The 12,010-nt window shown below is 38.1% G+C and overlaps 1 protein-coding gene across 1 annotated transcript in view; it reads right to left on the bottom strand.

Moving 5' to 3' along the window:
- DNAH14 (dynein axonemal heavy chain 14) overlaps nucleotides 1-12,010 on the bottom strand; it is a 454,606-nt gene that overhangs the window by 96,647 nt on the left and 345,949 nt on the right. The window contains 6 exon segments of the mRNA XM_078851974.1: nucleotides 3,610-3,741; nucleotides 6,221-6,380; nucleotides 7,067-7,161; nucleotides 7,640-7,765; nucleotides 8,105-8,213; nucleotides 11,380-11,561. Coding sequence (XP_078708100.1) covers nucleotides 3,610-3,741; nucleotides 6,221-6,380; nucleotides 7,067-7,161; nucleotides 7,640-7,765; nucleotides 8,105-8,213; nucleotides 11,380-11,561 — 804 coding nt within the window.

Here is a 12,010-nt window from a genome sequence, read left to right on the forward strand (position 1 = left end):
GAAACTCATTGTAGGCGTGGACTAGACAGTAGGCAGGCTTTGTGCCTCACCTCAGCTTCTTGGGAACATGCACCCAATGGAGCTGCAATGTCAGGGATTTTCCTGGTTGCAGATGCCTAAATATACCTTATTTAGAGGCTATATTACTTTTCCTGTCAAATTAACAGAGGCCTGGTGTATGGACAATGCACATCATTCCCTAGAGCTGGGCTTGTTCAACTGCCTGTCCCCTCCACCCATGCAGATCTCTGGATGGACAGTCTTCCATGGAGTGCAATGGAAATGGAACTGCCTTCAGAATAGGGTTGGGGATCCTCACACAGTTCAAGGGATAAGACAGGACCCGACTGCTTGTATTACATCTTCTGTGTATGTATTTGAATATGTATGTATTACACAGACACTGAATATACATACAGAATTATTGTGCTGTGCTTATGTGATAACTGTTGAAATGTTTAATCCCAATAAATATATTGTACACACTCTTTTCACGCCATGTATCTGTTTCTATAATGGAAATATTGTTAGGCCTGTTGATTTAATCGCAATTAATTGCACTGTTGAACAATAGAATACTGATCGAAATGTATTAAATATTTTGGATGATTTTCTACATTTTCAAATATATAGATTTAAAGTACAACACAGAACACAAAGTGTACAGTGCTCACTTTGTATTACTATTACAAATATTTGCACTGTAAAAATGATAAAAGAAATAGTATTTTTCAATTCACCTCATACAAGTACCAAAATGCAATCTCTTTATCATGAAAGTGCAACTTAGAAATGTAGATTTTTTTTTTTTGTTACATAACTGCACTCAAAAAACCCCCAATATAAAATGTTAGAGTCTACAAATCCACTCAGTCCTACTTCTTGTGCAGCCAATCACTAACAGAAACAAATCTGTTTATATTTACGGGAGATAATGCTTCCCACGTCTTATTTACAATGTCACCTGAAAGAGAGAACAGACATTTGCATGGCACATTTGTAGCCGGCATTACAAAGTATTTTTGTGCCAGATATGCTAAACTTTCATATGTCCCTTCATGCTTTGGCCACCATTCCAGAGGACATGCTTCCATGCTGATGATGCTCATTAAAAAAATAATGCGCTAATTAAATTTGTAACTGAACTCTCTGGGGGAGAATTGTATGTCTCTTGCTCTCTGCTTTACCCGCATTCTTCCATATATTCCATGTTACAGCAGTCTTGGATGACGACTCAGTATGTTGTTCGTTTTAAGAACACTTTCACTGCAGATATGACAAAACGCAAAGAAGGTACCAATGTGAGATTCCTAAAGATAGCTACAGCAGTTGACCCAGGATTTAAGAATCTGAAGTGCCTTCCAAAATCTGAGAAGGACAGGATGTGGAGCATGCTTTCAGAAGGCTTAAAAGAGCAACACTCTGATGTGGAAACTAGAGAACCCAAACCACCAAAAAAGAAAAGGAACCTTCTGCTGGTGACATCTGACTCAGATGATGAAAATGAACATGCAATTGGATCATTATTGAGCAGAACCCATCATCAGCATGGACGTATGTCTTCTGGAATAGTGGCTGAAGCATGAAGGGACATACGAATCTTTAGCGCATCTGGCAGGTAAATATCTTGTGACGCCGGCTACAACAGTGCCATGCTAATGCCTGTTCTCACTTTCAGGTGATATTGTAAACAAGAAACAGGCAGCATTATCTTCTGCAAATGTAAACAAACTTGTTTGAGCAAGTGGCTAAACAAGAAGTAGGACTGAGTGGACTTGTAGGTTCTAAAGTTTTACATTGTTTTATTTTTAATACAATTATTTTTGTACATAACGCTACATTTATAAGTTCAACTTTCATGACAAATTTCAGAGTAGCAGCCATGTTAATCTGTATCCGCAAAAAGAAAAGGAGTACTTGTGGCACCTTAGAGACTAACAAATTTATTTGAGCTTTCTTTTCATGACAAAGAGATTGCACTACAGTACTTGAGTTAAGTGAATTGAAAAATACTACTTTTATATTTACAGTGCAAATGTTTATAATAAATATAAAGTGAACTCTGTACACTTTGTACTCTGTGTTGTAATTGAAATCAATATATTCGAAAATGTGGAAAACATCCAAAATATTTATATAAATGGTATTCTATTGTTTAACAGCACGATTAATCGCAATTAATTTTTTAATCACTTGACAGACCTAAATATTATCAGTTATGTTATCATATATATTGAGTTTAGTCAAACTTAACATGCTGTAACAAATTAAACTACCCTAGTCTACTGTTTATACCATGTGAATTTTATTCAAGAACATAACTATACTGGGCAAAACACTCTTACAGCTAAATTCAAGGCTCAGACTGTATGCAACACACACCCAAAAATGGCCTGAAGGGAATCATAAGGTGTAATTTTTGTGTCCCACTCCCAAAATCTTGCAGAGTTCACACCACATAGGTCCTCTGCAGCTGGAGCTATGGAGACCAATATTCCAGGGTGGGACCTGGAGTCAGGACCCTATATTTTGAAAGATGCACTCTTTTACTTGGCTTATTTATTTAGATTTAAGTAACAATAAAATCACTTCTGAAGTTGCAACCTATGTCTGAGATTGCTAGTAGATTGCTCATACGCTGCTTCTGTAAAAAAAGCAATCTGCATGGGGAAGTACATGGGTCTATAGCTGGTCTGAAAACAAGTCCATTGTCTGATCTAAAAGTACTTGGGACCTGAATCTTGCCCCTCTTATTTAACCAGTGTTAAATTCCTATTTCTATTTTACCTAGAACTTGCTTAAAATTGAATTTCTATAAAATATTTTTAAAATACGTTTTTGTATTTAAAAGTGAATTTACTGGTTGTGAAAAGTGTCTGGTAGGACCTAGGGAAGGAAAGAGAGGCTAAATCTCTCTTTATCCACATCACAGGAACAATATGAGCACCTCCAAATATGTCTCAATCCTGATCCAGAGAGAGAACCTCAAAAAGACAGAAGATTGGTTTTCTGGGCTATTAAATCTTCGATCTCCCAACAAGACAAGAATGAAAAGATCCGGGGAAGGACACTAGGGATGGTCATAGATGTAGCAAGATTTATATATGATGAGAGATAGTAAAGAACAAATTGGTACTCAAAATTTATTTGGCTTTTTAATCATGCCCAGTTTCTATCAGCTTGCATAACATGGAAGTGAGATTGAGTCAGCACAGATTTTAATATTTCTGTTTTTTATTCCATGTACTCTAAGGCATCTAGTTGAGTTCCTGGAATATAAGTAGCATGGGTTTTGCAAACTAACTTTCACCATTTCTATTTTGAGATTACTGCTTTTAGATAGATTGCACAGATATTACTAACAGAACTTGGCCCATGAGCTTTATTATGGGTAAGTATTTGCCTAAGAGGCTGAATCAATATTCCAGTAGAAAAACTGTTTTGCATGAAGGTTCTTACTAATTTAAATAGGTAATTTCAGTTATTGTTGAATGCATTTGTATATGAAAGATCATATTCTAAGAATAGAAGATCTACCAAATATATTCTTATAGGAACTTGTATTAAAAGAGTTTTTGGAAATAATGATAATTTTATTAAATAAGATACCTTTTGTATTTCATGGTAGTGATCTAAAGCTAAAATCCAGTGACACATGGAGCAACAGGCAATAGACACTAGTCCCACTTTTGATGGTCTAAAGTCAGGTGAACTTACATATCTTTTCAATTGCAGAAACACCTAAAAACCCAAAGAGGTTAAATATTAGAACAATGATTTGAAGAGCTATTACAGTGTTCTTTGTTGCTTAAGGAGAAGACAACGGAAAATATTTTTTAGTTATGTGAAGAGGAGAAAAACCCACTATAAATACTTCGGGCAGGATCATTTTCATTGATGTAAATCCATAGTAATTTTACTGTCTTCAGTTAGATTTACACAGAATTATATCATAGAATAGTATCATAGAAATATAGAGCTCGAAGGGACCTTAAGTCATCTACTCCATTCCACTGTGCCAAAGCAGGACCCTGCAGTCCTAGACATCCCTGACAGGTATCTGTTTAACCAGTTCTTAAAAACATCCAATGATAGGGATTCCACAACCTCCCTTGGTAGTCTATTCCATTACTTAACTATCCTTACAGTTAAAAAGTTTTTCCTTATATCTAACTTAAATCTCCCTCGATGAAAATTACTTCTTATCCTATCTTCAGTGAACATGAGAACAGCAGATCACAATTCTCTTTATAACAGCCCTTAGCATATTTGAAGACAGTTATCTGGTCCTTCCTCAGTCTTTTCTCAAGACAAAACATGCCCAGTTTTTTTAACTTTTCCTCTCAGTTCAAGTTTTCTAAAACTTATTGTTTTTGTTGCTCTCTTCTGGACCCTCTCCAATTTGTCCACATATTTCTGAAAGTGCAGACACAGTATTCTAGCTGAGTCCTCACCAGTACCTGGTACAGAGCCTGCGAAGTGTCAGGCTCTGGTTTGAGGCGGGCAGACCTGGTAGTTTGGAGAGGTGGTCAAGAACAGATACAAGGATCGAAGACCATCACAGAGTTGCGTCTGGGTTGAGTTGGGGAGAGGCTGTGGCTCAGAACTGAGATCAGAGTCCATAGATAAACCAAATCAGGATTATAGCTGGAGTCCCGATTCAGGCCAAAGATTGAAGCTGGGTGGGAGTCAATCTGAGGGTCTAGGGGATCAGGAGGTGGATGCAGGGCTGGAATGGGTCAGTAACAGGGCTTGAGCGCAATCGGACAGGGCACGGGCAAGGCTGAAGCAAGCTGGAACAAGGCTCAGGTAAGGCTGGGATAGGAATTGCACCAAGGGCAGGCTAGACGCAGAGGGAGTCTGTAACCTATGAGACAGTGGGAGGGTTCCTGGCTGAGCAGTGCTGTAGCACAGACTAACCTGACATCTGATGCCATCAGTAAAATACCTTTGCCTTGCGGTTATTTGACCCAGGCCCTGCTCAGGGATAGGCTGCTAAAGTATGTCTGAGTGCTGAGTCACTGCAGGCTCTGTTGGAGGGTTGAATCTTGGTAGCTGAGTAAGCAGTGGTAGTCTGGTTGTGTGTTTGCCTCACACAAGGTGAAGGCACAGAACAGTTTTCACAAATGCAATGGTGCTTAGAAAACAAAATGGGGGTTATTATTTGATACAGATGTATACTGAGTTCAAAATACCAAACAGAATTCAGAAGTTGTATGTAGGCAGGTTCCCCAAATCATTACAACACCCCTAAACCTTGATATTAAGAAGAAAATTCTGGTGATTGGAAGTGAGATTTAAAAACTTCCTAAACAACAAAATCGTATAAAAAATTTGCCAAATGGCAACTAATCCTATCTTTTCCTAAATTAACACTAATATGTACAAAAGAACTAGTATAATAAGCTAAAAAGAGATGTGTCATGGATACTAGGAAGCTCTGTCTTACAGCCACAGGCAGTGAGAAGGAAATGAGTTGCAGGTGGACCACCTCCACCTTTGTTGCCCTCAGTATGAGACCACAAGGACGCTCAGGGTGTAGTGCAGCCCCAAACAGATACTGCTGGCCAAAAAAACATATGGGGAGCATGCGCGCCAAAACGGAAAGAAACTACTGGTTTAATTTTTTCTAAAAGCATTACTCTCATTCATTCTTTTCTACATATTGATAGAAAGGGGAAGATTCTGTGTTCCTCTATTTCTGTATTAAGCACTAAACCACTTGAGTTGAGGGGAAAGGAAGCTTTAAACCACTTATGCACCTCCTCTGTTCTGTCCCCAGACCTCATGTCAACTCAGAACAGCCCAAGAGCTAATCTAAATTGTGCCAGTTTGTAATAGCCCTCTATTGACAATTACACTGGCAGACAGCACAGTGTGCTCATGACTTCCTGTTTCCTCACCCTCCCATCCTGCCCCTGATATGGCCCATACTTCTGGAGCTGCCAGGGAGTCCAGCATAAAGGTATTTATGTCAGGTCTATGCTGGGAAGAGAGAGCCTACCCATGACAGTAGGATTCTGCAGCGGTTGTTTCTGCCTCTGCCCCCTTTGTAGCCCCTTCATCCTGCCACAGTGGCATAAAGGGGCTGCAACACGGGACTGAATCTGGCCCAAAGTTGTTATACAAAATTCAGTCTTTATTAAGACAAAATCAACACCCTTTGAAGAATCCTAGAAGAAGTGAAGATAAATTATTGGGCACCATTCCATCACTTTACCTTTTCTGGTAGATTATCTTTATCCAGGGTAACTAATTTCTTGAGGAATCCTGCATCTGCAAGGAGGAGCTTTGCTGTTGCCCAACTAGGTTTCTTTTGCAGTAGAATACAAACTGCATTCATAACAGTTAGTACAAGAGGAGGAGGATGAGTATATACTCTGTAAAAAAAAACCCAAATATTTGAGAAAATTAATAAACAGTTTCATACAAAACATTTTTACAAAGAAAGTATGGTGCTGTACTTTTCATTTAAATCATCCAGTATTGGCCCACCTCAAAGACAGGCTACTGGATTAGATGGTTCAATAGTCTGAGGTATTATGTTAATTTCTAAATTAATACTAATTTCTATGTGTTCTTACTAATTAGTATATAACTATACTACAAAATACTATATTGTTATACGAATAGAAGGGAGAAGAAAATAAAAACAAACCTATAATAATAGAGGAAAACTACTGAGATCTGATAACACCATCCTTCACCCCTTTTCTCCCGAGAAAGGTCTGTGTAGAAAATGAAAATTTCTGACAAGTTCCTTTTGACCCAATATAGGGGTGGCGGGTGTGTCTGTGTCTCTATTTAGAAAGAGAATAAACTAACCCATAGGAACTAATTTGACACATGAAAGCATAAAGAATTAAGAGTAAAAGAGTGAGTCAGCTTGAAATGTAGGCAAGATTACACTGTTTGCACTTTCAGAATAATTTTCTTTAGTTATGGATGGAAGGAACGCCCGTGGAAACCTTTGCTCTGTTGTGTAATTTGCCAGCATCATTATTCCAGAACTGAAGACTGCTATTAGTTGGAACAGTGACAAAGTTTTAAAACAAAACAGACCTACCTGAGTTCTGCAATGTGAGCTTTGTCCAATGCATCTAGGGCAGCGAGGGCCTTTTCCAAAGCTGGCAATACAGCATTTAGCTCTTCAGTTGCTTGCTACATTGTAAAAAAAAAAAAAAAGTCAACCAAACAAAACCCCCCACAACCCACAGAAAAAAGTCAGAGTTGGCATTTTCTTTTGGCAATATGTACTTGAACAAAAACAGTTTTCTGTATATTGTAACCAACAGTAGGAAAATGTATGTTTTGCGAGTAAGACACACAAAAGGATGGTATGAAGTACTAAGGTGCTATTCATGCACAGTTATTTTTCTAAGCAGAATCATGCTTGAAAGAACTAGAACAGAGATCTATCAGTTTTTCCTACTTCTAATTTTATAATATGGTGAAGATTTCTAAAAAAACAATATCTATGCTGGAGGCATATGAAAATTTCTGCACTTTTTGGAACTTATTTTTACCATAAATAGAACTGGATCTTTCAAGGTTGTTAATGCCCAGAGTGTTTTTAATGCTTTGAAAAACTAGGCCCACAGAAACCAAAATCTGTAAGAGACCACAAGAGACTCGGTACCTGAGCATATTCTTCCACAACTTTTGTTTCCTCAGCCATGATTTCTTCATCCTGTTTAACAAGAGTTCGAACCTGCTCTACTACTAGTGAGTCTCTCTGAAGTTTTTCCACGAGTTCTTCTATCTCCTAACAGGAAAAAAATTTTTTCCTTTACCATACATTTTGACTGCAGAATTTCAAATACACTTGGTGAGATGACTGAATAGTGAGAAGGCTGAAACATTTCAGAAATGCATTGTTTTTTCTTTTTCTCATGAGCCAATCAGGAAACTGACTTCTCTTTATTGTGTCTGAATCTCCTGTCAGCCATGAAAGTGTTGAAGGAGAAAGGGCATAATATAACTCACTGTCAAGAGTGATATAACAAGTAGGTTTTTGGGTCCTGAATTTTGTGGAGAGGAGGAGGTGGAATGGGAGGTCACAGAAGATTTTTAAAGCCTACTTCAGAAAGTAATTTGTAAATACCTTTGATTTTTGCTCTATTTGAGGGCCAAGGACAAGCAACTCTTCTTGCATTTCTGTAACCAGTGATGTTGCTTCCAGGAGCTTGGTCAGCCCATTGTAAAAACAAGCCCTAAAAATAAAAATTAAGTTGTGTTCTTTTATTTGTCATTAAAGATAACAGTCCAGTTTCATTCCATGGTCTCTGCTACCTTCTGCTCTGGGAAAATCTGACTGCAGGGGTGGAGGGATAGCCTGTAGCAGTGGAAATCTGCTATAACTTCCCCTCCAATGAAGGCCCACAAAAGGCCGACACAGCCCAAATATTTGCAGTATGAGCTGGAGAGATGGTCAGGGACGGGCCTCCAGAGGTGAGCTGATTTACCACATCCATTGAGGAATCATACCTGGCAGGGTTATTATGCAATCTCAACTGTACAGACGGTGTTGCAGGATAGACACAGGATTGTGGGGGTAATTTTGTTGCCCCAGGGAGAGATTAGCTTGTCCAGGGAAGTATAATTTACAACTACTTCCACCTGCTTGGGTGCCTCTAGTTTAACAAATGCATTTTAGGTGATTTTTAATATTTTGAAACAGCCTCTAGTATACGGACAGTGTGAAGATTAAGTAAAATATAAGTTATTATATATTGACTTTGGGATCTTTAGAAATAATTAGGGTTGTCAAGTGATTAAAAATAATCACAATTAATCTTGCGATTAATCGCACTATTAAACAATAATAGAGTACGATTTATTTAAATATTTTTGGATGTTTTCTACATTTTCAAATATATTGATTTCAATTACAACACAATACAAAGTGTACAGAGCTCACTTTATATTTATTTTTGATTACAAATATTTGCACTGTAAAAAACAAAAGAAATCATATTTTTCAGTTCACCTCATACAAGTACTGTGGTGTAATCTCTTTATCATGAAAGTTGAACTTACAAATGTAGAATTATGTACAAAAAATCTGCATTCAAAAATAAAACAATGTAAAATTTTAGAGCCTGCAAGTCCACTCAGTCCTACTTCTTGTTCAGCCAATTGCTCAGACAAACAAGTTTGTTTATATTTGCAGGGGATAATGCTGTCCACGTCTTGTTTACAATGTCACCTGAAAGCAAGAACAGGCGTTCTCATGGCACTGTTGTAGCTGGTGTCGCAAGATATTTACATGCTAGATGTGCTAAAGATTCGTATGTCCCTTCATGCTTCAACCACCATTCCAGGGGATGTGTCTCGATTCTGATGATGGGCTCTGGTGGATAACAATCCAAAGCAGTGTGTACTGATGTGTGTTCATTTTCATTAACTGAGTAACATGTCACCAGCAGAAGGCTGACTTTCTTTTTTGGTGGTTCTGGTTCTGTAGTTTCCGCTTTGTACTATTGCTCTATTAAGACATCTGAAAGCATGCTCCACTCCTCAACCCTCTCAGATTCTGGAAGGCACTTCAGATTCTTAAACCTTGGGTCGAGTGTTATAGATATTGTGACAAAGCTCTCTCCTTGTCTCCGTGGGTCCTGCACTTCCTGGCGGATTTCACTAGCGTCAGAGGCTCACTGTGACCCTCCACGTAGGCCTTCTCTCTCTAGAGGCCAGGGTCACAGTCTATTGACCCATTTTCATCATAAGCCAGCAAGGGAGGTGAGGAGAAGCTACCCTCCCTCGCACAGTCTCTTTTGTCTCCCAGTCTTAGTGATCAATCAGGGAGGTGAGGGGGAAGCCTGTGCCCACCCTCTACTCCGGGCTCCAACCCAGGGACCGTAATAGTAGCAGCTATCGTAGATGACTTTCTGGAAATAGGACATGTACAATTTCCTGGGGCACTTCCCCACAGCAACCCCTACTTCCTCAATATCTACTTCACCCTTACCGCAGGGCCTCTTTCCTTGTGCCTGATATGGTTTGTACTGCTCAGTTTCTCCAACAGCATGGCTTCCTCCTACGGCTCCTGATGTGTGCCCACCTGACTAACTGGGAGGCTTTTAACTAGTTTCAGCCAGCCCCTGATTGGCTTCAGGTGTCCCAATCAACCTAGCTGTCTTCCCTGCCTTCTGGAAAGATCTTAATTCGCCCCAGGTGTCTTAAAAGATCTTAATTCGCCCCAGGTGTCTTAATTGACCTGCAGCTGCTGCCATTTGCTTATCCTGGTAACAGGGATTTGTTTAGCCTGGGGCAAATATATCTGTCTCCCACTACTTTACTATAGCCATCTGGCCTTGCCCTGTCACACTATCTTTAGAAACCTCACATTGGTACCTTCTTTGTGTTTTGTCACATCTACAGTGGAAAGTGTTCTTAAAATGTACAACATGTGCTGGGTCATCATCCAAGACTGCTATAACATGAAATATACGGTAGAATGCGGGTAAAACAGAGCAGGGGACATACAACTCTCCCCCAAGGAGTTCAGTCAAAAATGTAATTAATGCATTTTTTTTTAATGAGCATCATCAGCATGGAAGCATGTCCTCTGGAATGGTGGCCAAAGTATGAAGGGAAATACAAATGTTTAGCGTATGTCACGTAAAAACCTTGCAATGCCAACTACAAAAGTGCCACGCAAATGCCTGTTCTCGCTTTCTGGTGACATTGTAAATAAGAAGTGGGCAGTATTATCTCCTGCAAATGTAAACAAACTTGTTTGTCTGAGCGCTTGGCTGAACAAGAACACTGAAGCTTTACATGTTTTGAGTGCAGTTATGTAACAAAAAAAAATCTACCTTTGTAAGTTGCACTTTTATGACAAAGAGATTGCACTAAAGTACATGTATGAGGTGAATTGAAAAATACTATTTCTTTTATCATTTTACAGTGCAAATATTTGTAATAAAAATATACACTTTGATTTCAATTACAACACAGAATATAATATATATGAAAATGCAGAAAAACATCCAAAATATTTAATAAATTTCAATTGGTATTTTATTGTTTAACAGTGCGATTAAACTGCGATTAATTGCGATTAATTTTTTTGAGTTAATTGCATGAGTTAACTGCGATTAATCAACAGTCCTAGAAATAATATCAGGTAACTGCACATATAAAATTATGCATTCTAAATGGGTAATTGTGCACACAATGTCTCTTATGCATCTGTATTCTATTGCACAATATTAGTGCATACACGCTCATAGATTTTACAAGGATATTTTAGTAGTCTAATTTTGAAAATTTGACCCATTGTTTGGTTTTGATATTTTGCTCCTTTGAAATGGGATATTTTATGTGGCTGTACACTGTAGCAGAGCACAATGGGAAATGTTATTAATTTCTCACCTGTTAAACAGACTTTTCTTTTTTGTGCTCTGTAATATGCTTGAAAAGGTGTCTATGAATTGCAAATAGCTATTAGGAGTGATGTAGTAGTGCCTTTTAGTTTCCTTCAAATATTTCTCAGTTGTTTTAGATGCACTTTTGTGGATTTCAACACATACCTGGGCAACCATGTTTGTTAAGTTCTGGAAGACAACATGATTTTAAATAAGTATGAAAAAGTAAAATCTTCATATTTTTGAAATTATAGTATTCATTTTTGTTTAGATTTTGGTTCATGTAACATTGTTAAATGCACAGGAAATAAATAAATAAAATGCTTATTAATTAACGCTTATTATATTATTAGTAATAATAAAATAAATTAATACAATAATGATTCATATACTGGCATGCAAAGTTAATAGAAAATTAAAGTTATGTACTTGTAACCAGAATTCTTCAAGATTGATGTTGCATATCCCCACTCAGGCGATGTCCTAGCTGATGCAACTTAGGCAATGAAACCTTGTTGTAGCAGTGACTCAGAGTAATCATGTGTTCTTCCTACCCCTCTCCTCTGTTCCTGAATATTCTGAGGGTGAAGCTATAAAAGGGAGCCTGACACCCTCTGCCACCTCAACTCCTTCCACCA

Source organism: Lepidochelys kempii, chromosome 3 (assembly GCF_965140285.1).
Source record: "Lepidochelys kempii isolate rLepKem1 chromosome 3, rLepKem1.hap1, whole genome shotgun sequence".
NCBI classification, from domain to species: domain Eukaryota; kingdom Metazoa; phylum Chordata; order Testudines; family Cheloniidae; genus Lepidochelys; species Lepidochelys kempii.